This window comes from Cervus canadensis, chromosome 1 (assembly GCF_019320065.1).
Source record: "Cervus canadensis isolate Bull #8, Minnesota chromosome 1, ASM1932006v1, whole genome shotgun sequence".
Lineage (NCBI taxonomy): Eukaryota > Metazoa > Chordata > Mammalia > Artiodactyla > Cervidae > Cervus > Cervus canadensis.
In genome coordinates this window covers 125,091,648-125,118,485 of record NC_057386.1, presented here as the reverse complement: position 1 = coordinate 125,118,485, position 26,838 = coordinate 125,091,648, and the positions used below count along the sequence as shown (strand labels likewise).

General features: G+C 42.8%; 1 protein-coding gene and 1 long non-coding RNA gene across 2 annotated transcripts in view; one reads left to right on the top strand and one right to left on the bottom strand.

Annotated features, from left to right (window-relative positions):
- Positions 1–21,569, top strand: part of VPS33A (VPS33A core subunit of CORVET and HOPS complexes) — a 29,367-nt gene extending 7,798 nt beyond the window's left edge. Inside the window, exons 5-13 of the mRNA XM_043441595.1 lie at positions 4,540–4,656; positions 5,731–5,905; positions 9,422–9,615; positions 11,203–11,329; positions 12,271–12,338; positions 13,207–13,344; positions 16,194–16,331; positions 20,299–20,467; positions 20,983–21,569. Coding sequence (XP_043297530.1) covers positions 4,540–4,656; positions 5,731–5,905; positions 9,422–9,615; positions 11,203–11,329; positions 12,271–12,338; positions 13,207–13,344; positions 16,194–16,331; positions 20,299–20,467; positions 20,983–21,164 — 1,308 coding nt within the window. The 3' untranslated portion in view covers positions 21,165–21,569. The remainder of the gene's footprint in view (positions 1–4,539; positions 4,657–5,730; positions 5,906–9,421; positions 9,616–11,202; positions 11,330–12,270; positions 12,339–13,206; positions 13,345–16,193; positions 16,332–20,298; positions 20,468–20,982) is intronic.
- A 14-nt stretch (positions 21,570–21,583) lies between these two features.
- LOC122424020 lies at positions 21,584–26,802 on the bottom strand. The gene is made up of 3 exons (XR_006264272.1): positions 25,818–26,802; positions 22,982–23,142; positions 21,584–22,331 (listed from the first exon to the last, which is right to left on the bottom strand). It is a non-coding gene; the product is annotated as an uncharacterized LOC122424020 (long non-coding RNA).
- Between the last annotated feature and the right edge of the window lie 36 nt (positions 26,803–26,838).

Here is a 26,838-nt window from a genome sequence, read left to right as displayed (position 1 = left end):
ATTGTAGTTTTGATTTGCATTTTTCTAATAATTAGTGACATTGAGCATCTTTTCATGTACCTACCTGGCCATCTGTATGTCTTCTTTGTAGAAATGTCCATTTATACCTTATGCTTATTTTTTTTATTGGGTTGTTTATTTTTTTGTTATTAAGTTGTATGAGCTGTTTGTATATTTTGGAAATTAAGCCCTTGTCCATCACTTTGTTTGAAAATAATTTCTCCCAGTTCATACGTTGTCTTCATTTTGTTTATAGTTTCCCTTGCTTTGCAAAAGCTTATAAATTTGATTAGGTCCAATTTGTTTATCTTTGCTTTTATTTCTATTGCCTTGGGAAACTGACCTAAGAAAACATTGGTATGATTTATGTTAGAATGTTTTGCCTACATTCTCTTCTAGGAGTTTTATGGTATCACGTCTTATATTTAAGTAAACATGGCACTTTAAAAATTCTTTTATTGGTTGATTTATATTTTTGGCTGCAGTGGGTCTTTGTTGCTGTGTTAGGGGGCTAGTTGCAGCAAGCAGGGGCTACTTTCTAGTTGTCTCTTGACTTAGTTTATGGTAGTTTTTGCTATATGTACTTTCTTTCTTTTTAAGTATATTCTGTACTCAGATGAGTGCACGAATTAGGAGTATAAAGTTTGATGGATTTTCACAAACTGAACACACCTGGGATTCCGCTTGAAAAAAAAAACAAAAATGCTACCAGGATTCCAGAATGCCTCCTTTTCCACTTCTAGTTACTCCCCACCCTATGTGTGTTTTCTTAATGTAATCATGTTTATCTGTGTTTCCTTCTTTGAATTTTGCGTATGTGACAGTGATCTTGCTAGTCTGGAGACTAGAACTTTTGAGAAGCACTGGTCTTGTGCCCAAAATTATTTGAAACTTTTCTTCTGTATTATGTTGTTACTGTGATCACTGTCTTCAAAGAGTTAACCTGAGGAAAAAACTCAGTGGCACCCCTGATGAATTTTATAACCAAGAGAGTTTCTTGGCTCTTTTTTTTAAAGTCATGTTCCCCATTGTTTTGCTTACACCAAACCTCTTCCAGTGGTGGTACAGATTTCTCCACCTACCCCCCACCCCACCGCCAACCTAATGTTTTATATGAAACATACAGAAAAGTTGAAAGTTGAAAGAATGGTACAGTGAACACCTGTAGACTCATCACCTAGATTCTGGAATTAACATTTTGCTGTATTAACTTAAAATCATGTACCTATAATGGTGTACCCTGGTGTAATTAATTCACATCTGTGCAATTAATGTGACTCGGCAGCAGCTGAGGGAAACTTGCCCTGGCATGATAAAACCTGCCCAGAGGAGAGATTTCCTGTTTATCTAACCGCTGGTTTGCAAGAAAGGACAGAATTCTTTTCTGCCAAGAATTTCAAGCCCTTGGCTGTATATGTTCACTGAAGATTCTGTTTTGGAAATCAAGGATTTTGTCTGAATAATAAAGCTAAGAATTCTACCTAATGTTAAATTCAAGTCCAATTTCTAATAGAGGTGAGGTAATTATACTTATTTATTGGATTTTAAACAGTGAGCATCATTAGGTTTTTGGTTTCTTTTTTTTTTTTTTGGCATCAGGAGACACACGTGGACCTTCCTGTGCTTTGGGGACATGATTTTGGTCATCTTGAACATTATACTATACAGAATGTGGGAATTAGAGTTCAGTTCAGTTGAATGCTCAGTCACAGGGCTTAAACTGTTTTGGCCTTCACTTGTACATGTAGGAATGAATACATAGAAAATCTGCCTACCTCCTTTTAAAAAATTGCAAGATACTCTACTGTGTAGGCATGTGGGACTTTGGGGTCAAAAAAACATGTATGTTTAAATGTTAGTGGGTGTTAGCATTTGTCCCCTCCAAAAATGTCCTCATGGCTGAAATACCAGGTGAAATTCCACAAGCACAGAATAGTGGGATATTAGGACAAATAGTCACCCACCACCAGTCAAATGAGAACAAAAAATTCAAGATAAGTATCTATCCTCAACTTTTAAATCTTTTAAGAGATAGAATTATAAAAGGAATATCTTTATAGTAATGCAGCTTTCTAAATTTAAAAAATTAATACTACTTTGAGATGTTTTCTAATTTTATTTTTCTTAATTTTTGTCTTGGCTCTGCTCTGATAGGGAGTTTTAAGTAATTTTTCCATAAAGTATATCTCTGGACAGTCTTTTTTTTTTTTTTCCATTTATTTTTATTAGTTGGAGGCTAATTACTTTACAGTATTGTAGTGGTTTTTGCCATACATTGACATGAATCAGCCATGGATTTACATGTGTTCCCCATCCTGAGCCCCCCTCCCACCTCCCTCCCCACCCCATCCCTCTGGGTCATCCCAGTGCACCAGCCCCGAGCACTTGTCTCATGCATCCAACCTGGACTGGCGATCTGTTTCACACTTGATAATATACATGTTTCGATGCTGTTCTCTCAGATCATCCCACCCTCACCTTCTCCCATAGAGTCCAAGTCTGTTCTATACATCTGTGTCTCTTTTTCTATCTTGCATATAGGGTTATCGTTACCATCTTTCTAAATTCCATATATATGTGTTAGTATACTGTATTGGTGTCTATCTTTCTGGCTTACTTCACTCTGTATAATGGGCTAGTACAGCCACTGTGGAGAACAGTGTGGACACTCTTGATTTGGCGTGCTGTATGCAGTGAAATGTTAGCATTGCTAGGCTTGGAAGAGCCACCAGGCATTACTTTCAGTGAAGACCGAGCATCCTCACAGGCTCCTTCCAGGCACAGCCCCCCTTCCTCCCTGGGGCAGAACAGATTAATTCCGCCCTCTCATCTTGAATCCCTCCAGCATCCCCTTCCTCCTGGCTTTGGAGGCTACAGACATGTCAGGAGGGTCAGTGAGGGGTGTCTGGTCCAGTGTTCCATTCTGACTAATGAGTGGATGATGATTATGAAAAGGAAAAATCCAAATGATTTCTAATTGTTATATAATAAAATAATAGAAAAATAAAATAATAAAATTATTTGTTAATAATAAAGGCTATATATTAATATAACTAGAAAAACTAATCATTTATTTATATTTTAATATTATTATATTAATAATGTTAAATATTATTAATATTATAAATAATGACAAAAGCTCACACAAGCACTCATATGTTTCAGGTCCTGGGATGAAATGTTTTACATGTGTTTTCCTCATTTAATCCATATACTGTGTTGAATATACTCCTTCTGCAGACAGTAACGCATAGAGAGATTATCTAATTGCCCCAAGCACCAACTGGGAAGTGACACAGCTGAGGTTAGGAACAAGACAACCAGAGTCAGGAACCTGTGCTCCTACCAGTGTCAAAACTGCTGGAATCTCTCCTGTGACTTCCTAGCTGGTTTTTTTTTTTTTAACTTTTTATTTTGTATTGGGATATAGCCAATTAACAATGTGGTTTTTTCATTTTTATTATAATTTTCATAATTTATTGACTTTTTAGATTTTCTTCTCTTGAGTTGTCACTTTTGTATATTATGTTTCTTTTTATTTCTGTGTTTTATTTTCAATTGGAGAATAATTGCTTTACAATGTTGTGTTGGTTTCTGCCACACAACGTGAATCAGCCATAAGTATCTGTATGTCCCCTCCTCTTGAACCTCCCTCCCACCTCCCCCCAGCTGGTTTGGTGTGTATTTTTGTGTCCCTTTTTCTATGCCAGAAAAGTACACATTTGCCTACTTTATAAAATATACCCTGTATACTTCATAAGTTAAAATATATTTTCTGAAAATGGGATCACTCTAAAGATTGTTCAGCTACCCCTTTTTCATTTCTCAAGATGTTATGGCCTTCCATTGCCGTCAGTGTGTGTGAAAATCTGTGTGATGTTTGTAAAGACTGCCACGTATTCTGTTGTCAGGTCACCTGGGATTCTGGGGTTCAGAGAATATGTGCCCTTGTGGGTATCGCCATGTGACCTCCCACAGTGTCCTCCTAGCCTCTACACTCACCGCTGTGAATGAGAGGGCCTGGCTCCCTCCTAAGTCTTTCTTGGTAATAGTGGTCTCGTCAGTAAGTCATGTCCAACTCTTTGTTACCCTGTGGACTGTAGCCCACCAGGCTCCTCTGTCCATGGGATTCTCCAGGCAAGAATATTGGAGTGGATTGCCATTTCCTCCTCCAGGGCATCTTCCTGATCCTGCTTGACAGGCAGATTCTTTACCGCTGAGCCATATGGGAAGCCCGTAAAATCTTTTCTAATCAGTAGCTTATTCAAGAGCTGGTAGACCAGGAGGAGTTCCTTCCAGAAGGCTCTGCCCTGGCAGAATTGCTTCCATAGCTGTCTCCTGATGGCAGAGCTCTTGAGCTCCTGGCCTGGGCTGCCAAACAGTAACTTTGTAAACTGGACCCCAGTCTGCAGCTTCCTGGCAAAGTGGACAAGTGGAAACCATCTTACCCAGTGGCTGCCAAGTCCCAACACCAGACAGAGACAGGCATCACAGGGTACCCAGGTAACCGTGACAGTAACCGGCCCTTTCTCTCCACAGGAGTGCTATCTGGAAAGTGACCAGACCAGCCTGTACCATGCAGCCAAGGGGCTGATGACCCTGCAAGCTCTGTACGGGACTATCCCCCAGATCTTTGGGAAAGGAGAGTGCGCCCGGGTGAGAAACGGGAGATGCTTCTGGTGGTGGAGCAAGGGCCCCTTGGTCCCTGGGAAGGGGAGGAGTGGGAATCTTGTTTTGATTTGAAAATTCGCATACTTGCTGAAATTTCTTTATAGCTCCCAAATCGGCACAGTGTTTTGCAGATATGCTCAGGGAGGCAGTAATTTGTATCATCCAGTAATTGAAGTTGTGCATGTTCTCAGCTGAGATCACAGCAAGCAACTCTGTGCCTTCAGCTCATACCATAAACAAGTGTGATTTTTGCTGCTATAGTGCCGTGCAGTACTCATGGCCACTTTTGTGTGTGTGTGTGCATTTTTGTGCTTTTTTTTTTGGTTGGTGATTTCACTGTTAAAATGACCCCCAGGGGTGGTGTGGAAGTGCTATCCAATTTTCAGAATGTAGGAAGGCTATGATGGGCCTTTAGGGAGAAAACTCATGTTAGATATCTGAGTTTCATTTAGGTGTAAATGATAGTGTTGGAGAATCAACAGCATATATTTAATGTCTTCAAATAAAACACACATCAAACAAAGTTATATATTGATCAGATGATGAAACTGTTGTAACCAGAGACTCAAGGAGCCCTCACCCTAATGGCCCTGCAGAGCAGTGGTTCAGTATTCACTGATTCAGCATTCACGATGACTTTATAGAATAGAACTTCTGTGAATAATAGAAATAGATGCTGTGATTTTATGCCTCGTTGAGAAATAGATGGTAAAAGTGTAAGTGTTGGAATGGGCATCCAACATGGAGTGCTTTTCTGTCGCTGTTTATTTCTTGTCCATCTCACTCTTCCACCATTTGTCTCCAGTTTTTTCTTTTTTGATACTTTCCATTTTTAGCTGATTTTTTGTTTTTTTGTTTCTTTGGCTGTGCCGTGTGTCACGTGGGATATTAGTTTCCTGACCAGGGATCAAACCTGGGCCCCTTGAAGCGCAGTCTTAACTACTGGATCACTAGGGAAGTTCTAGCCAATTTTTTTTTTTTTTTTTTTTAGTCCTAGCCAGATTTTTAAATCTGCTTATGCCCAGGAGAGTCCCACCTGATCCCATGTTTTGTTTCCAGCAAGTGGCCAATATGATGATCAGGATGAAGAGAGAGTTTACAGGAAGCCAGAATTCAATATTCCCCGTATTTGATAATCTCTTGTTGCTTGATCGGAATGTGGATTTGTTATCGCCTCTCGCCACTCAGCTTACGTACGAAGGACTCATTGATGAAATTTATGGCATTCAGAACAGTGAGTAAAGTAACCCTGACTTTTACCCATAGGTAATCTGATAGGAATATCCAAAAGACCAGTTAAATTTTTTTTTCAAAGAAAAACCCATATTCCAAGCAGTATTTATTATAGTGGATCAGAGAAGAAAAAATATGCCAAAATAGTAATTCAGAAGAATTAATGTTTTTTTCAGAAGACGCTTCCTTTCTAAATAACTCAGAGAGTATTTGGAAAAATTAAAATGCTGACTTTAGACCTGCAGACACTAGGATTCAGTGACACCTGAGCAAACTGTCCTTGTTGTTCACACATAGGCTGGCGAGTGTTTACTGCACAGGACTATGTGTGCCCGCTGTGAGCAGAGGCCCAGGGCTAAATGCAGGTGGCCCTGCAGTTGGAGAAAATAGATTCCAAGCTGGGCAGTCATTCAGGAAAGCTTGTGGACGATGTGGCTTTTGTACTGCGTTTGGAAAGATGGGTAGAATTTAGGGGGGCATTGCTGGTGAGGGGCAGGCAGCGTAATACCTGCGGGGAACCGTGGGGCAAATGGCTTGGTGAGGCAGAGGGCACAGCGGGGTACATTCTGGGAGAAAGGTGATAACAGGAGGTTGGACACACTTGATAATAGACTTGAAGGCCTGCTAGAGTTAGGCTTAACAGACAGTTGGGGTCAGAGGTCACAAGTATGTTTTATTTGGTTTTGACTGCATGACTTGTGTCTGTTTCTGTCACTCTTTAAAATTGGAGAAGACTCAAAAAAAAAAAAAATTGGAGAAGACTCTACTAATGATCTTGATGTGTTCCATGTCTTTGAAAACCTCCGAGGCTCTGGCAACCCCATGACCACATTCCTGTGTGGCAGCTGGTGCCCAGTGAAGATCTCTTCTTTAGACAGGCCCTTCTCTCCAGATTACCACAGACTCTACCACTCCTGTCTCATCCAGGCCTCCTTCCCTCATTTACATCAGCCCCAGTCTCTACTGGCATCCTGAATTATATCATAGGGAGCCAAGGAATAGCCTTGGAGGAAAGCATGGAGACAGAAAACCAGCTGGTGGTGGCCAGGACTCAGGACAAGATGGGGAGTCAATTCCTGTTGGGTATGGGATTTCCTTTGGGGTTTTTTGTTTTTTAATTTTACTTGGTTGCACCTCAAGGCATGTGGTATCTTAGTTCAGCAAGCAGGAATTGAACCTGCACTCCCTGAAGTGGAAGCATGGAGTCTTAACCATTGGACTGCCGGGGAAGTCCCAGGGTTTTCTTTTGGGATAAAAAAAGTTCTGGAACTAGATAGCAGCTGTGGTTGTAGAAAGTTGTGTATATAATAAATGCTTTTGTAAAATGGTTAAAATGGTAAGTTTTATGTTAGGTGTATTCTATCATAGGAATGCATGGATAAACAGATGGATAGATGGATGGCCAAGGGAGTAGGTGAAGACACAGCCATAAAGAGGGGTTTCCACAAAGCAAAGTCTTTAATGTTAAGGCTGTAAAAAGTCTTACTTTTAAGTTATTTGTTCCAAACTTTGGCTTTTTTTTTTTGGCTGTGTTGAGTCTTTTTTGTGGTGCAGGCGCTCAGTAGTTGCAGTACACGGGGTTAGTTGCCCTGACGCACGTGGGATCCCAGTTCCCCGACCAGGGATCAAACCCAAGATCCCTGCATTGGAAGGCAGATTCCTAACCACTGGACCACCCAGGGAAGTCACCAAAAGATGGCATCTTGACTACTTCTAAAAACTCTACTTCATGGACAGAGGAGGTCTATGCTAGATAGTAGGTGGGAATCAAAGAAACGAGGGAGCCCCTGCTCTTGGTTGCAGAGAGCAAAACACCTAAGATACCTTTAGAAGGAGCTCAGGTTTAGGGCAACGAGGTGGCCTGGCAGGTAGGGGAGGCTGTGTAAGATAGGTGAGAGGTAGGAAGGGATTCTGCAGGAAGAGAAGGAGTATGTGTAAATTGTTTCTTGCAAGGTTTTCTTTTTCATAATATAAGTCAAACATTGATTAAGGGAAAAATGATAAAATAAAGAAGGCAAACATACATCTCCCATGATCCCTGAAATCCTGCCCCCAAACTTTGGGACAACCAATGTTAATATTTTGGTGTATTTCCTCATAGTCATTTTTTCTATGCAGAGTTTGTTTTTAGTTAACAAAAAGTAGAATCAGCTTGTACAAATTATTCTGAAATTTTTTTGGGGGGTGGGGGGGCTGTGCCACGTGGCTTGTGGGATATCTTAGTTCCCTGATCAGGTTTTGATTGAACCTGAATTGAACCCAGGTCTTCACAGAGAAAGTGCTGAGTCCTAACCACTGGACTAGGTATAGGGATTCCCTGACTTCGTTTTTGATTTGGTATAAGATGAGCATTTTCTCAGCATATGTATAATTTTAATAACTTAATTAAAATCTGTAATTTATATTATACCATGGTTTGTATAACCCTTCCCCTAATGTTGGGCAGTTTATATTATCTGGGTTTTTTTTTTTTAATGGTTATAAAGGCATCTGTGTACATAATTTTTTTTCATATACTGTATTTCGTCCTCTGCATTCTCTGATGCAGGATTTAGGGGTCAAAGTATTAATATTATAAGGTCCTTGATTCATACTGCCAAGCTTCTTAGAGTTAAACCAGTTTATGTCCTAAGGCAACTCATAAGAGCATGTGGGGTATTTCCAGAAATGGCAACTAAGTTGGTTTGGAGGGAACAGAGGTGGGAGAAGTGGGTTAAGGCTACTTAGTGGAGGAACTGGATGCTGAGCTGAGTAATTTCGGAGCTGCTCTGGATCGGAGTGGACAGCTTCTGTAAAAGCCAGATAGCAGATATTTTAGGTTATACAGTGGCTCTGTGGAGTCTCAATTCTTCATTGTAATGTGAAAGCAGTCCCAGATGAGAGAAAACAAATGGTCATGGCTTTGTGCCAATAAAACTTTATAAAAACAGGAAGTAAGCTGAAATTGACTTTCAGGTGATAGCTCTCAAACTATTTTGGACAACAACAAAATATGTATTATATCTACTACATACACACATATGTGTGTATGAAACTGAAGAAAAATTTTATTAAAAAAAAACCATTCCCCTACTTCATGTGATGCACTATGTATTTAATGTTTTATATGTTTGTTTATAATGCTAATTGCAACCCACCAACTTGATTTCGTGATCCACTAATGGGACATGACCTACAATTTGAAAACACCATAAGATAATGGGAGAGATCCTTGTAAAATTTTTTTAAGTGAAAACGTAACCCATCCCTGAATAAGTTTAGGAACTAACTAAACATTGCCGCAGTGATTTAGATAGGTGACTCCAAATAAAGGTGGAACCATGATACTAATATTGAAGAGTGACTGCATTCTATACTGTGATTGTGGAAAAATCAGAGCTTCAGTGCCATGCACCATTTTTTCTAAAGCCGGCTTCCACCCTCTTCTGAGTTGGAAAATTCTGTTTAGTGCCTGAGCACTTGACTGGTTCTTCCATTAAACGCACGCGGGGCCTTGTTCCCTTCCGCTGTTGTTCAGGTTATGTGAAATTGCCTCCGGAGAAATTTGCACCTAAAAAACAGGGCGATGGTGGTAAGGACCTTCCCACAGAAGCAAAGAAGCTTCAGCTGAATTCTGCAGAGGAGCTGTACGCTGAGATCAGAGATAAAAACTTCAATGCCGTGGGCTCCGTGCTTAGCAAGAAAGCAAAGGTGATCTCTGCAGCATTCGAGGTGAGATGGTTTGGTTGTTACCCAGCTTCTGTAGGTCACAGGCTAGACTGCTCACCCCTCCTAGCAAGGAAGGACTGCCAAAAGTACAGCCACTAAGCGGGGCTGCAGTTATCCTAAGAAACTATGGACTCAGCCACTGGAGGACCCAAGGTTTTCTTTTTTTTCTTTTTAATATATGCACCTTTATTCATTCATTCATGTATTCATTCTGCACCTCGTAGCATGCAGGATCTTAGATCCCCAACCACGGCTGGAACCCATGCCCCCTGCATTGGAAGCAAGGAGTTTCTAACCACTGAACCACCAGGGAAATCCCCCCCAGTTTTCTTTTTAAACTTCTTCCCAGACCCATGAGAAAAGGTGTTTTTCTCCTTTAGGGAGAGAAAGGGGTAGTATTTTCAGTTTACAAGCGTTCACCATAAATGTTTGTTTTACGTTCTTTTAAATTATTTTCCATCTCTCTTAAGAGGAAGCCAGCTGTACTCTAAACAAAAGATTCTCTATAATAGAACTTGCAATGTGGGCCAAAAGCTCCTAGTTTAGCCAACATACCAATGGCAAGGGAACTCTGCAGATGCAGGAGGTGATAATAAGAGCGAAATCCCAGGAGCCCAGAGCTTTTAAATGGATGGCTTCATTATCACCTTCCTTCCTCCTCTTGCCCAGCCACTGGGTTATTCTTGGTTAAGCTCATTTTTGAAATGGGAATTCAATAGGACACTGAACTCTGCATGTTTAGTCTTTGGAAACATACATTAGGAGAACTTTGAAGACTGATTTTTTTCACTGAGTGTGTATTTCCAGGTTTCATCTTTTTTTTTTTTTTTTTTTTTGGTGGTGGGTTTTTTGTTTTTTTTTTTAATGTGGACCATTTTTAAAATCTTTATTGAACTTATTACAATTTTTGCTTCTATTGTTCATGTTCTGGTTTTTTGGCCGTGAGGCATGTGTGATTCGACCAGGGATCAAACCCATACCCCCTGCATGGGAAGGTAAAGTCTTAAAACACTGGACACACCTGGGAGGTCCCTAGGTTTCATCTTTCTTACGATTAGTATTCGTTAATTGATTTGCTTCACTTTTCTGAGTTACTTGCTTTACAATTACTAAACTTTGCAACAAAAAAAATTTCTCATCACGAAGTAAGGTTCTTTTTATCCATGGACAATATTCAAGATTGAGATTCAGCAGGAAGAATGGATTTTTTTTCTGTTACAGAGGAAACTTTTTGCTATTTATGTTCCCCTCTTAACATAATGTCTTGATTTTAATTTTTTACTCAGAAATGTTTGTGGATAACCTAATATCATCCCCCACAAATACTAATCACAATATTATCTGGTGCCTGAGAAGGAAAAAAATCTCAGGCATTTGCTCCCTAAAAAAGTACTAACGTAGTGAACAGGAACACCGAGCCTATCTTTTCTGTTTTTCTATGTCATGTTGAAGTTGGGTCTGGCCTGATTTATTTGTATTCCATTCTTTCTTTTGCATTAGTATAAATCAAATGTCCTCTAAGCAACACAAAGAACAGAGCGCTTAAAATATCTTCCTCACTTCCCTCTTCTGCTGTTTTCTGCATTTCAGGAAAGGCACAACGCCAAGACGGTTGGGGAGATCAAGCAGTTCGTTTCACAGCTGCCCCACATGCAGGCAGCACGAGGCTCCCTCGCAAATCACACCTCGATTGCAGAGCTGATCAAAGATGTAACTAGTGAGTATCCTTGGGAAGCGATGGAGCTCACCTGGGGCTGACGCACCATGACTGACACCGTGGCCATTGGCACCACCATGCTCCCTGGGAGGGCTAGCTCTGTTTTAATACCATATGTTATCCTCAGTGTTAATTAAATGTTCCCATGTTTATAGTAAAAAATGTTCCCTTTGTGATTAACTCAGTTTTCTTTCATTAATAGGATAATGTAATCATGTAATACAATATTTGGATTGTCAAAAAGAGAAAAAAATTCTTCCCCTAACATGAGGCAGTTTATTTTTTCAGTCTGGTTTTTATCCTGTCATTAAGGATTACTTAGAGCAGCATCCAGTTTCTGTTTGAGTTTTCGTTTTTCCCTTGAAGACTCCCTAGGTAGAGAGCGTATGTTAAATATTTTGAAAGAGCTTGGGAAATGTCTGTTACACTAAAGATGAATTTACTTGTTAAAACACAGGCTATAAAAGCTGAGTTAGAGATTGTTCAATGCCCTGTTTTATAAAGTATACTTTGAATCTTACATAAAAGTGTTAGAAAATCAGTCCTTTGTTTTCATGTTGATGGAAGTGGAAATCAGGTGAAACTGGGTTAGAGCTGATGATGCAGGTAAAAGGCTCTTGGCAAATTAGCTTTTGTTGATACTGAAGAAAAATTCCTAAGATCTCATTAGAGTCCTAAGGATCTTGAGATTTCATGACTCCTAAGAATAGCAAAAGGGGGTACAGTGGTTGACTATTCCTGGATGTAACTTAGGAGGTCAGAGTTGTAGTTTTCCATGTTTCTGAGAGGATTCTTTTCAGGTGGCAGTTTGAATTTTTTTGTCTGCTTTCTTTTCTGTTTCTTTTTTTTTTTTTTCTGCATGTTTCTTAATCATGCTTTGTGTGTGAAAGTATTAACATTGATTGAGTTTCTCACTTACGAATTTGCCGTTTCCATTTTAGCTTCTGAGGACTTCTTCGATAAACTGACAGTAGAGCAGGAATTCATGTCTGGAATAGACACGGATAAAGTACGTGAGCATGAGCCTGTCCTAACAAACAGCTGATACCGAATCAAAACCGAGCTTACAGCTGGAAAAGCAGTTGCTTTGATTCCCATGCCTTATCCAGATATTTTGAGGAGCAGGTGCAAAATGTGAAAATAGAGATCTTAATCAAGCATTTAAGATTATTATATTGAAGGCACTTTCTTCAGTGCACAGAGAGGTGAGGCCCTGCCCCTAAAATCAAAGATCTGTAAATGAATAGATTTACTTCCTAAGTGAATTGGTCTTTTTTTTTAAATTAATTAATTTATTTGGCTGCACCGGGTCTTGGTTGCGGCATGTGGAATCTTTTCGCTGTGGCATGTGGGATCCAGCTCCCTGACCAGGGATCTATCCCAGGCCCCCTGCATTGGGATCACTGAGTCTTAGCCACTGGACCACCAGGGAGGTCCCAGCAAATTGGTGTGATAGTTCCTGTACATATCCATCTCTATTACTAAATTTGAAATGACTCAATTTATGAAAATTCCCAATTCTTGTTACTGTATGCTGATAAATTGCTGCCGGGGTAGCCAGGATCACACACCTGGGACATGCAGCAGCCTCTGGAGGTTGTCCATCCATGGAGACAGATGAGTCCAGACAGGCTGCTGGGTCCCTCAAGTCTGCCTCACCAGCCTGCGCTCCCGATCTCTGGTGTGTCTGCGTGGTGGCGGGGGTGTGTGTAGCAGGGGCCAAAGGAGCTACTCTGGAGGGAGCTGAGGGAAAGTGCAGATAGAATGAGCCCTTCTCCCACTCATCTCCTTTATTTGACTTTGAAAAATAATAGTAAATATCCAGTTGTGTCAGCCCCCAGTCCAGATGCTGGTACCCGTCTACACTTTGTTTTCAGGTCAACAGCTACATTGAGGATTGTATTGCCCAAAAACATCCCCTGATCAAGGTGTTAAGACTAGTTTGCCTCCAATCTGTGTGCAATAGTGGACTCAAACAGAAAGTTCTGGATTATTACAAAAGAGAAATTCTACAGGTCAGTATATTTTTAAATGACTAATTTGCCAGGGGTGAAAGCCTCTTTCTAAAAAAGTACTTCCCAAAGCTGCTATTTGGGTGTGGTGTTTCCATTATCTTTTAAGTGTCTTAATACCTGGAGGGATTGTCCTTGGTATTTATTGTCTGCTGTGTTTGCATAATAATAACAATAGTTAATGTTTATTGAGCTTTTACTGCATGCCAGGCTTAGTTAGAAGAGTGTTAGTGTATTCATTTGTTTAATCCTTACAAAGGTAATGAGCAAGATAGTCTTATCCCCATTTTATGGATGAGAAAACTAAGGCACAGAATAGTGCTGTAACTTGCCCAAGGTCACCAGCTAGTGTGTGCCAGTTGTTTTTCATTCCCTAAGTTGTGTCTCTTTGAGACACCATAGACTGCAGCACTCCAGGCTCCTCTGTCCTCCACTGTCTCCCGGAGTTTGCTCAAATTCATGTCCGTTGAGTTGGTGATGCCATCTAACTATCTCATCCTCTGTCAACCCCTTCTCCTTTTGCCTTCAATCTTTCTCAGCATGAGGATCTTTTCCAATGAGTTGGCTCTTCGCATCAGGTGGTCAGAGTATTGAAGCTTCAGCATCAGTCCTTCCAGTGAATAGTCAGGTTGATTTCGTTTAGAATTGAGTGACTTGATCTCCTTGCAGTCCAAGGGACTCTCAAGAGTCTTCCCAACACCACAGTTCAAAAGCATCAATTCCTTGGTGCTCCACCTTCATGATCCAGCTCTCACATCCGTACATGATACTGGAAAAACCATAGCTTTGACTATATGGACCTTTGTTGGCAAAGTAATGTCTCTGCATTTTAATACACTGTTTAGGTTTGTCATAGCTTTTCTTCCAAGGAACAAGCATCTTTTGATTTCACAGCTGTAGCCACTGTCCACAGTGATTCTGGAGCCCAAGAAAGGAAAGTCTGTCACTGCTTCCACGTTCTCCCCTTCTATTTGCCCTGAAGTAATGGAACCAGATGCCATGATCTTAGTTTTTTTTAGTACTTAGTTTTAAGCCAGTTCTTCCACTCTCCTCTTTCACCCTCATCAAGAGTCTGAGTTCCTCTTCACGTTCTGCTATAAGAATGGTATCATCTGCATATCTGTGGTGGTTGTGTTCTTGCCCAGAGAATCCCATGGATAGTATGTACCAGAGCCAGCACTAAACCCAGACAGCCAGGGCCTAGTGCTCCTGCTCTTTAACCAGACAATTCCACAGAGGAAGGGAACTTTCTGGTGACAATTCTTTAGCTGACTTACTTAAATCAAGCCAGTTAACTTTACAGTAAGGAAAGGCCCACCATTGTTTTTAAAATTCTCCTGTTTAAAAATGTTTCAGGCTGTATGTATTTGCTGTTACTATTTATAGTTAAGTACGTTATTGTCAAAACTAAATACTTAGTTTGGGTTTTTTGTTTGCTTCGCCTTTAAAAAATTACACATGCATTCTCATCATATAACATTCAAATGAAGCAGAAGTATATGGTGCAAGGGCTTCCCAGGTAGCTCAGAAGGTAAAGAATCTGCCTGCAATGCAGGAGACCCGAGTTCAATCCCTGGGTCTGGAAAATCCCCTGGAGAAGGGAATGGCAACCCATTCCAGTATTATTATTGCCTGGAGAATTTCATGGACAGAGGAGCCTGGTGGGCTACAGTCCATGGGGTCGTATAGAGTTGGACACAGCTGAGCATCTAACACACGCGCGCACACACACACACACACACACACACACACACACACACACACACACAAAATACAAACTGTGACCCTCGCCTCCCGCTCCCCCACATTCCCCTCCAGGGACTCACGTGAGCAGTTTGGTTTGTGTGCTTCCAGATCCCCTTCTTTGCATGTGTGTACAAAGAATGTTTACATGTACAGACCATGGGGCGAGAGCAACTGGATCTGAGTCCCAGCTCTGTTACTCATTAGCTGTGTGACCTTGGGCAAGTTATTTAAAGTTCTCTGTAAAATGGAGATAATAATATCTACCTCGTGGAGTATAGTAAGAATGATTGAGTTAACAGATACAAAGCACTTAAAACATGAAAAGTGTCATATAAGCATCAGCTTTTATTGCTTATTAGATCTCTTTTAATAGAAATAAAATCCTATTACGTGAAGTACAGTAAGTCCTGTACACACAAACCTTCGAAAGTTACAAACTTTCCAAGATGTGAATGTGCATTCCATCAATGTGAGGCTTAAGAGAAACTGCAGCTTGCCCTCCAATTGTGTTAGTTGGATACTCAGGCTAACTTTGCTGGACTTAAAAAACGTGCTCTCAGAACAGAATTCTTTTGTATCTAGAGGACTTACTATATTCTATTTTTTTGTCCTTAAGAATAAATCCAGAAACTTGTTCTTAATCAGGATGTGTAGGTCTGCCTCATTCTACTTTTAACAGCTAATTATATTCCATATAAAAATATACTATAATTTTTGTTTTTTTGGCCAGGCTATGGGGGATCTCAGTTGCCTGACCAGGGATCAGACCCCCACCTCCTGCAGTGGAAACATGGGATCTTAACCACTGGACTGCCAGGGAAGTCCAGAATACTGTAATTTATTTGATGCTCACTTAAGTTGGGCCCATAAATTCTTGGAACTTTAAGGTGAAAAGTTTAAATGCTTTGAGTGATCCAGCGAGCTGGATTTGTTGTCATGGGCAAGCAGCTTTAGGACAGGCTTCTGTCCTTCCCTGCCCTGTGCCCGTGGACAGTCAGCACCTGGATTTTGGTAACATGCCCCAGAGTGCTCACCAGTGGATTTGTTGGAAGTGCTCCTTTTTGAAAGTCACAGAAACCGTTTTCCTGATTTGATTTCTCTTGCAGACCTACGGCTATGAGCACATCCTGACCTTGCATAACCTTGAGAAGGCTGGTCTGCTGAAGCCACAGACGGGGGGCAGAAACAATTACCCCACTATCCGGAAAACGTTACGCCTTTGGATGGATGATGTAAATGAGCAAGTAAGATGCTACTCTTCAACTCACTGAGAGCTTCCCAGGTGGCTCAGTGGTAAAGAAACCGCCTGCCAATGCAGAAGATAATAGGAGACTCGGGTTCGATCCCTGGGTTGGGAGGATCCCCTGGAGGAAGAAATGGCAACTCACTCCAGTATTCTTGCCTGAAAAATCCCATGGCCAAAGGAGCCTGGTGGGCTACAGCCCACAGGGTCACAAGAGTCAGACACCCCCATACACACTTCAACTCATTTGAGTTCCTGTTAATGGTTTATTGCCACGACATAACGATACTTGATCTATTCATCCACCTTCCTTTCTAAAGACAGTTTTCTAATTTTTTTTTTTTAACGTGTGGATCCTAGCAGAAAGCAGTGCTCTTGTACTGAGTAGTTTGATGGAGTTTTATAAAGATGGGGTGGACCAGGGACAGGCAGTGCAGTAGAGAACCACTCACCCCTTCCCATCTGAGGTCTGAGGGCAGGGGTTCCAGAACCTGGAGAGCAGAGCTGTGTGGTGACAAGCCAAGGGACTCAACCAGCCTCTGGCAGCATTACAGAGAGGGAGTCAGGGCAACAAAACGTGACCGCACAGTCCTGTCCTCTCTCCATTTTCCAGCTGGTGTGGAGCCCACAGGGCTGCCTCCTGGTCACAGAGCACCAGGTAGAAGGTGGGGAGGGTCAGGCAAGGATCCAGTACAAAAGGAAAGCAGTTGGTGAGAAACAAGGTTCCTCCCACAGCCAACTTCAGTCTCCACTCGGAATTGATCATTATAACCAGTTCGTTATGCATCTTCCCAGAAAGATTCTATGTATAGACAAACATTTTTAAAAATATTTATTTATTGATTTGACTGCCCCGGGTCTTAACTGTGGCATGTGGGATCTAGTTCCCTGAACAGAGATTGAACCCGGGCCCTCTGCTTTGGGAATACAGAGTCTTAGCCACTGGACCACCAGGCAATCCTAGACAAACATTTTTACATAAATGGTGCATATTCTATACCTTGGGTCTTCAAAGTAGGGTGCACTTTGCTTTATATTTGTTATTTATTCCCATCTTTCTAAATTTCATTTTTCTTATATTCTTTTTTTGGTTTTTCATAAGGGGCTTTTGTGCCTGTTGGCACAAAAGCTAACAATTAAACAATCTCTTCTCTCAGTGCTAAAATTGGATTGTTTCTCCCCGGTGGGAATATCAGTTCAGTTCAGTTCAGTTCAGTCACTCAGTCGTGTCTGACTCTTTGCGACACCATGAACCGCAGCACGCCAGGCCTCCCTGTCCATCACCAACTCCCGGAGTCCACCCAAACCCATGTCCATTGTGTTGGTGATGCCATAACCATCTCATCCTCTGTCGTCCCCCTCTCCTCCTGTCCTCAATCTTTCCCAGCATCAGGGTCTTTTCAAATTAGTCAGCTGTCCGCATCAGGTGGCCAGAGTATTAGAGCTTCAGCTTCAACATCAGTCCTTCCAATGAACACCCAGGACCCGTCTCCTTTAGGATGGACTGGTTGGATCTCCTTGCGGTCCAAGGGACTCTCAAGAGTCTTCTCGAACACCACAGTTCAAGAGCATCAATTCTTCGGCGCTCAGCTTTCTTTATAGTCCAACTCTCACATCCATACATGATTACTGGAAAAACCATAGCCTTGACTAGACGGACCTTTGTTGACAAAGTAACATCTCTGCTTTTTAATGTGCTGTCTAGGTTGGTCATAACTTTCCTTCCAAGGAGTAAACGTCTTTTAATTTCATGGCTGCAATCACCATCTGCAGTGATTTGAAGCCCAGAAAAATAGTCTGTCACTGTTTCCACTGTTTTCCCATCTATTTGCCATGACGTGATGGGACCAGATGCCATGATCTTAGTTTTCTGAATGTTGAGCTTTAAGCCAACTTTTTAACTCTCCTTTTTCACTTTCATCAAGAGGCTCTTTAGTTCTTCTTCACTTTCTACCGTAAGGGTGGTGTCATCTGCATATCTGAGGTTATTGATATTTCTCCCGGCAATCTTGATTCCATCTTGTGCTTCCTCCAGCCCAGTGTTTCTCATGATGTACTCTGCATGTAAGTTAAATAAGCAGGGTGACAATATACAGCTTTGATGTTCTCCTTTCCCTATTTGGAACTAGTCTTTTGTTCCATGGCCAGTTCTAACTTGCTTCCTGACCTGTATACAGGTTTCTCAAGAGGCAGGTCAGGTGGTCTGGTATTTCCATCTCTTTCAGAATTTTCCACAGTTTATTGTGATCCACACAGTCAAAGGCTTTGGCAGAGTCAATAAAGGAGAAATAGATGTTTTTCCTGAACTCTCTTGCTTTTTTGATTATCCAGCAGATGTTGGCAATTTGATCTCTGGTTCCTCTGCCTTTTCTAAAAGCAGCTTGAACATCTGGAAGTTCACGGTTCACATATTGCTGAAGCCTGGCTTGGAGAATTTTGAGCATTACTTTACTAGCGTATGAGATGAGTGCAATGGTGTGGTAGTTTGAACATTCTTTGGCATTACCTTTCTTTGGGATTGGAATGACAGCCATAATTCCTGTATTGTACAATGTAAATCATGTATTAGTTTGGCTCTTCACTGCCGTGACCAGCCTGTACCAACCTCACCCATCCGCCTCTTACTCTCTCAGCACTCAGGATCTTACTTCTAAGCAGGGATGGAACCTGTGCTTCCTGCATATATGGAAGTACAGAGTCAATGGATCAATGGATCACCAGGGAAGGCCCCTCCTTCATTCTTTTATATATGTATTTGACTGCATTAGGTCTTAGTTGCTGCATGTGGGATCTTTTACTATGATTCATGGGTTTAGCTGCACTGCAGCGTGTGAGATCTTAGTTCCCCAGCTAGGAAATCAAACCTGCATCTGCTGCATTAGGTGGATTCTTAACCACTGGACCACCAGAGAAGTCCCCCCTCCTTCATTCTTTTAAGTTCTTTTTAATTGCTCCATAGTGGTTTTTCAGTTATATCTTGTTTTATGATTTATTAGAAATTCAAGTCATTTGCAGTCTTTCACTAATTCATACAGTGTTGCATTAATATGTTTGTGCTTTGGTCTTTTCTCCTCTGGAGTACAAGCCCCTCTGTGGGATAGATGCCTGAAAGTAGAATTGACAGGTCCAAGGGTTCTATTTCTCAGCTAGACAGTGACACTTTACCTGCCAAGAAGTTTCTTGCCAAACCAAGTAACAACTTTCCATCTTCAGTACCTCGAGATGCTTTGAGTGGCTTTTGAAGGTTTGAATCGAAAGTGAACCTTTGGAGGGAGTAGCATGGAAACATGCACATTACCATATGTTAAATACATAGCCGGTGGGAATTTGCTCTGTGATGCACGAAGCTCAAATCCAATGCTCTGTGACAAACTAGAGGAGTGGGATGGGGTAGGAGGGAGACTCAAGAGGGAGGGGATGTATGTATACCTATCCAGGTGGTGCTAGTGGTGAAGAACCCGCCTGCCCATGCAGGAGACTAGGGTTTGATCCCTGGGTCAGGAAGATCCCCTGGAGGAGGAAATGGCAATGCAGTCCAGTATTTTTGCCTGGAAAATGCCATGGACAGAGGAGCCTGGTGGGCTCCAGTCCATGGGGTCGCAGAGTCAGACTCGACTGAGCACATGCACACATGGCTGATTCATGTTGATGTATGGCAGAAACACATTATTGTAAAGTAATTATCCTCCAATTAAAAATATATTACAAAAAAGAAGAAAGTGAATCCTTGGCTGCTAAGAACAGAGCCAAGCATGAGTAGACCGGAGAAGAATATTTTGATATTAGAGAAAGATATTTCAATATTGCTGCCAGATATTTCAGCATTGGAGCAGGCTATTTTGGGGCTTTGTGTTTCTACCTTCAAAGCCAAATCAAATAACTTTGCATTACCCCCAAAGCCGCAGTTAGGTGGCTCCCCTTCTCTGTCTCTTGCTGTACAAGCGCTTTTCTCTTCAATGATTTAACAGAACCCCACGGACATATCATACGTATACAGTGGTTACGCCCCACTCAGTGTGCGACTGGCCCAGCTGCTTTCCCGGCCTGGCTGGCGGAGTATTGAGGAAGTTCTGCGCATCCTCCCAGGGCCCCACTTTGAGGAACGGCAGCCGTTGCCCACAGGACTGCAAAAGAAACGTAAGTCCAGGGCCCAGATCTACAGATACTCATGCACTGTTTCTGTGGTTTTCACGTATTAGAGCAATTGCTTTGTAAAATACATTTGTAAAGGACTTAGGAGTCAGAGTCCAATATGCTGCTTTTGTTAGTTGTGAATTACATTGTAAGCACTGGAACTCGTTACTCCCTCAGGATTAAAAGATTTCAGCCTCTGAGTTGAGGATCTCCGAAGTTAGAAAAACCACTGAGATCAAAATCATGGTTCCTGAGTTTCATGTGAACCATCTGTATCAAGACATATATGACTTTTCTTAGGAATGATGCAGTCTTTTTAAGAGGTGGGAAGAGAAGCATCAATAATAAATAGTTCTTCTCTGGCAGTCCAGGGGTAAAGACTCTGTGCTTTCCAATGCTGGGGGCGAGGGTTTGATCCCTGGTCAGGAAACTATGATCTCACATGCTGCACAGCCAAAAATAAATAATTTTTTTAAATAATGATAATGATTCTTCATTCTGAAATGTTCAAATTTTAGGTCAACCAGGAGAAAACCGAGTCACTCTGATCTTTTTCCTCGGGGGTGTAACCTTTGCTGAAATTGCCGCCCTGCGATTTCTCTCCCAGCTGGAAGATGGAGGTACAGAATATGTCATCGCCACCACTAAACTAATCAATGGGGCCAGCTGGATAGAGTCACTAATGGAAAAACCTTTCTAGGGCGTTCCAAGTAGACTTACCAGTGAACTACAGAATAAACTGCTCCTTTGAAGAAGTTACTGGAACAGCAGTGCTGTTCCATGGAGAAACAGGAATAATAGGAATAACAACAGGAATGCAGAATTTACTTTGGGGTCAGCTTCTTAAATTAGGCTGTTTTCTCCTTTCAGTTTCTCTTTTTGTGTTCTTAAATTTCTTAAAGAAGAATGGAAGAGACTCAGCCTGTGTAAAAGAAATCCCAGTTTTTAATGTTCTGAGCCCAGGATCTCCATTAGAGACCTCTGGAAATATATGAAGGGTGGTGGGGATGGGTAATCTGTTCAGCCACATAAATGGGGCCAGTTCTTAAGAACGCAGGGACCAACCAGGTAAAAATGAAAATAAAAGTGGAAGTACAACCCCTAATAAATAGTGCTGAATTTCTTGGAGGTACATCATGCCTAGGGCAGTGGCCCAGTGTTAGGGGCCTGAGGCTGGTATCTCAAATCCCTGAGTTTGAGATTGTTTTTTCCTGTAGAACATGGCACCTTACATCCAGTGTCACCAGTCTCTATGTTACCCGGTCGTCAGGGCAAGTTTTGGTTCCTCTGTTTTTGATTCCTCTGCTTCTAAAAAAGCAAAGGTTTGGAAGAGCTTCTTGCCCCAGGACAGAGTTTATGCTCTCTGTGATCAGCTTAATTGTTGTGGGTCCCCGACTTATCAAGGGCTTTTTGCATTGAGGAAGACTCATCTTTCTGAGAATGTATTTGAAGATGCGTTCTTAGTGCACGTGTTATTAACTCTTAAGAAATTTCAGTGGTAGATGCCTTCAGTTTTCTTCCCTGCTCATCCTGAGCCCCACCATCCAGCTGGTTCCCCGCGCCCCCCCCCCCACCTTGAGCAATGACAGCTTTGCTTCTTCAGCATCTGGCAGCTCCCCCTCGCAGGTAAGTGCCACACCTGCTGCCCCAGCAGTCTACAGCCACTCCTTACATGGTCTCCAGTGTTTGTTTTGCTAGGAAACACCCAGCTCCCTGGTCTGGTGATGTCATCCCCCCTCCGGTACAGCTTGTTGGTGATCCAGGCATCCAGCTGCTACCGTTCCCAGGAGACTGCTAGGCTGTGGAAGGGAGGTGAGAAGGTGCTGGCAGTGAAGTTGGAAATCTCCCTCCTGCTCCGTCCCAGCATCTGAAAGAAGTTAAGGCCAAGAAGGGGACTAAATTAATGGTTTTACAGCCCTTGCCCAAGTCTCCAGCAAAATTAGTTGACCCCCCCCCCCTTTGCTGGGGTCCAAAGTCAGTGTCCCTCCCCAGGTGTTATTTCTTTTCTCTTAAAAAAAAAAATTTATTTGGCTCCACTGGGTGTCAGTTGCAGCACTTGGGATCTTCTTTGCTGCAGCATGTGGGATCTAGTTCCCTGACCAGGGATCAAACCCAGGCCCCCTGCATTGAGAGTGCAGAGTCTTAGCCAGCAGATCACCAGGGAAGTCCCCCGAGGTGTCATTTCTGTTGTTAATTAGTACCTGTACATGTTTTTGTCTCTTTTTTCTCTAGTGAAATTCTGTTAGCACACGCCATGTTATGAGTGAAGGGAAAATTCTGCATTAAAAAAAAAAATATCTTTAATGTGAAAATGAGGGGTAGAAGAGGGAATATTTAAAAGATTAGCTTCTTGTGAATTTAACTTGGCTTTAACATTCAGTATTTGGAAACGTCTTAAAGAAAGCAATTCCTGTTTTAGGAATCCTTTCTCAACTCCTTGTTAGCCCAGGGAGATTAGTTTATACCTTCCAGCCCCAATGGCTCTCAGTCTCAGCTGCTGTAGAGAATAAAACGCACCTTGTCCATCAGTGTTTTTGGCTCCTGGGATTCAATTCAAGTCCAGTCAAGTCCCCTTGCCTGGGGTTTTGTCCTGTGAACAGATGCTCAGTTGTGTCTCATGTGTCTGCATTCACTCATGACTCTCCACTCTCTTGCTCTGAGCATAGTTAGGTCAGCTCCTAAAAATGCATTCAGCGTAAGACTTCAAAACCTCAATTGCTTCATTTGTATGCAAATAGAAAGTGGGGGATAATTATATATTATACGCCTTTGTGTAAGTTCACTTAATACTTGAAGCAGTCTTTGTCCCAAAGAAGTGTGCCCTTACTGAGAAAAAGGGTACGTGAATGGTACATTTATTCTTGGAAAGGGTGGATTGTTTACATCATGTCTGGACTTTTTGTCTAGTTGGGTAGACGGTTCTGCAACACCAGCAGTCCTACAAAAAGAAGTCTCCGTAGATAAAGAAGCCTACATAGGCGCTATTTTGTGTCCTTCTGTACACTTTTGAATTGTAGCCAAAAGAGAAATAAGTATTTGAACTGTAGTTTAACTGTGGAGCAAGAGACTAATGGTTACACGAGGTTTAAAATAGCACACTTTAAACTCTTTCTTGTATGTTGGAGTATAGCTGATTAACAATGTTGTGATAGTTACAGGTGGACAGCAAAGGGACTCAGCCATACATGTATCCATTCTCCCCGAATCCAGGTAACAGCACATTTAATTCTTGAAGAGAACTGGGAAGGGAAATTTCCATGTGTTCAACCACTGTAGCTCTGTCCTCACGACAGGTGGATTATAGTTAATCTGACATGCAGTCTGTCTCTTGTCCTCAGTTGTACGGTTTATAGTCAGCAGAGCTGAACTCAAAAAAAAAATACTTCTTAAAAAAAAAAAAAATACCAGAACAAACTGAGTGCCTAAAGCAGCCAGTGAGAGGGGCTGTGATAAAGATGGCCAGGCAGACAAATACAGACACCGCATAGACTATGAATGATAAACAGAATGAATTATACTTGAGAACCTTGTATATATTTCAGTCCTATGGTTTAACAATGACATACTGTAGAAAATAGAGGATGCTTTTTGTCATCCAACAATCAAAGACAGTACTGTAAAATTTCTCAGACTCTCTTACTTCTAAATGGATGCATGTGAACTTCAAGCTATATAATGTGTCTCAGCTTCAGTTACTCCATTGCGACATTATTTAGTTGCTAAGTCAGGTCTGACTCTTTGTGACCCCATGGACTGTAGCCCACTAAGCTCCTCTGTCCATGGGATTTTCCCAGGCAAGAATACTGAAGTGGGTGGCCATTTCCTTCTCCAGGGGTTCTTCCAGACCCAGGGATCAAACCCGCGTCTTCTGCAGTGACAAGCAGATTCTATACCACTGAGCCACCTGGGAAGGCCACTCTGTTGGTATAAAATACCTCTAATTGGGTGGTGACTAGAGTCTACAAAGGCTGGAACACAAAACTGCCTTAATATCCATATGAAGGATGTGAGAGTTAAAGGGTAACAGAATCAGGGCTCTTTTAGTAGCCTTTTGCATGTTACTTTGGTGTGGGATTGGAATATAAATCTCAGCCATACTTGCCTGTGACTAGGCAGGACACAGCCCTCCAGATGACCAGGTCTCTGTGGGGAGTAATTACTCACTGGCTTCCTGCACGCAGCTTGATAATGTTCCGCTCCTGTTTTCAACCCGGCTGCAGCGGGGCAATGATTTGATAATAAGAGATCCTGATCAAATTAGAGAGCCATTTGGCTTCTGGATGATGATGTTGATAAAAGGGTTGATGTCCACACTGCCTTTTTTTTTTTTAAAGGTCAAAACATAGTCTTAACTACAAACTACTACAAAAAGCAGAGGAACGGGGAGCAGCATAAAGTTTGTGCTTTCTTTTCCCTTCATTGCTGCATCTGGGAAAGGGTCTGTTCTTTATTGGCTGGAATCCTGACTGGTTCTTTTTACCTTACATTTGGCAGAGTTGAAATTGGAAGTGGGTACATTGCAAAGGTGTCTATGAGTCTCTAAACAGCAACACTGAATTAGCATTGAGCACTTGAGAGCTCTTGGTTTTCTGAGCTAGTTCTCACACAAATGCTTGAAATTGCATGTTTTAAGACAAAAATAAAAAAGCTAAAGTTTTTGCTTTAGTTGGGCAATCATAAGTGAATGTTGTATGTACAGTGGTTCTTCTTGTCTGAGACTCAAGGATGGGACTGCTCTTTGTGGAAGTTTGTTAGAAAAGAATCTGGACCGTATCCCACCCAGTGTTTAGAAAAGCCAGGCAGGAGGACCATGAAATCCCCACTGTGTACCACTTGCTCAACACCTCTAAGGCAGGAGCTTTTGCAGGCAACCTCAGAGCTGTGTGGGCTGTGATGGTGACACAGGCAGAGGGTGGGCAAGCCTGCCAGCGCCCCGCCTGGTCTGGACTTGCCTGTGCGCAGCTCCGTGAGAGCTCGGAGGCCACGTGGAGATTGTGATTGGTCTCTAGACCACACCTAGTTGGTGAGCACAGCTGCTGCCTGAAAGTCCCTCAGCTCTGCCGACATCGCTGGAGCGCACACAAGCCTACCTTAGGACAGCAGACCGGAGAGGGACCGTGGAGCTGCCACAGCGCAGGAGTCGTGGAAACTTTGCTGAGTGAGTGAAGTGGGGAGACAGGGAAGTCGGTGGCTGGCACTAAGGGGTGTTGCTGGGTAGGGCAGCAGTGGAGGTAAAGAATTGGTTTGTAATTGTTACCGTCTGATTCCATCCGTGATGGAAGATAGAGGGCTGGAGCAGATGCCAAGAGCATGACGGGCAAACAGATAAGCCCAGAGTCAAACTGATACCCACCTCTTGGCACTCCTGCGATCCTGGCTGGCCAGAAGGGCAAGCACGCCTAGCCACAAAGCAGCGGTCCTCTTGAAAACTGATAAGCCTTGGGGCCACAGAAATTGCAGAAGGGCTGCAGCGAGGGCCCGCTGCTTTCCCCCTACTCAAAAGGATCTCTCTTCCTCTCCCAAGCAGCGCTGACAGCTGGGACTGCAGCTTGAATGATGGCAAAAAGCAAGCTTTACTCCATCAGCCCATTAGCAACACTCGCAACATTAAAAATGCAGGAGGTGGACGGGAGGAGAGGGTTGGAGATGAAGACCAGTGCAGCAGCGGGAACTGGGAACTCTCCTCTCCAGGCTTCCCTCCTCTGAGCTCAAATCCAGATCAGGAGCCAAAGAATGAGGAGAACGTTCCGTTTAAAAGAACTACATAATGTAAATACAGACAGTGTCCACGTGGTTGTTAGGGAGAAAATCAGCACTTTGGGCTTCCTTAGCCTTAGGAAGGTGTGTTTACTTTTTAGAGGTCCTAGTCTAGCCCCGTGTCCACACTGCCTCTAACGGTGCCGGACTCGGTAGCGCTTGCTTAGTGTCCAGCAGAGGTTGGTCTAGAGAGAGAACCGTCCTCTTGGCGTGCTCAGGGTCTCCTGCGTGCCCCCACTCCGCAGGTCCTCGGGCCTCCCGTGTAGGGCGATGCCGACCTCGTCCACCATCCACGTGCTGCAGCTACTGCGAGAGCTGCTGGCTTTCGTGCTCCTCAGCTACACGGTGCTCATCGGGGCGCTGCTGCTGGCCGGTTGGACCACCTACTTCCTGGTGCTGAAGTGACAGCGCCGCCGGCCCGGCTCCCTGCCCCTCCCACCTCCCGCCCCGCCCCCGGCCCCAACCGCCTGCCCTCCCGGGCGCTGCTCCGCCTCCGACCTCTGTCCTGACGGACCCGCACGGCCAGTCAACGAGAGAATTCTCCCGACAACCTGTCCAAACACCCCTCACGACGGCCGACTTCGCCCGGTTTCCTCTAGCCCAGGGTCCGCCCCGCC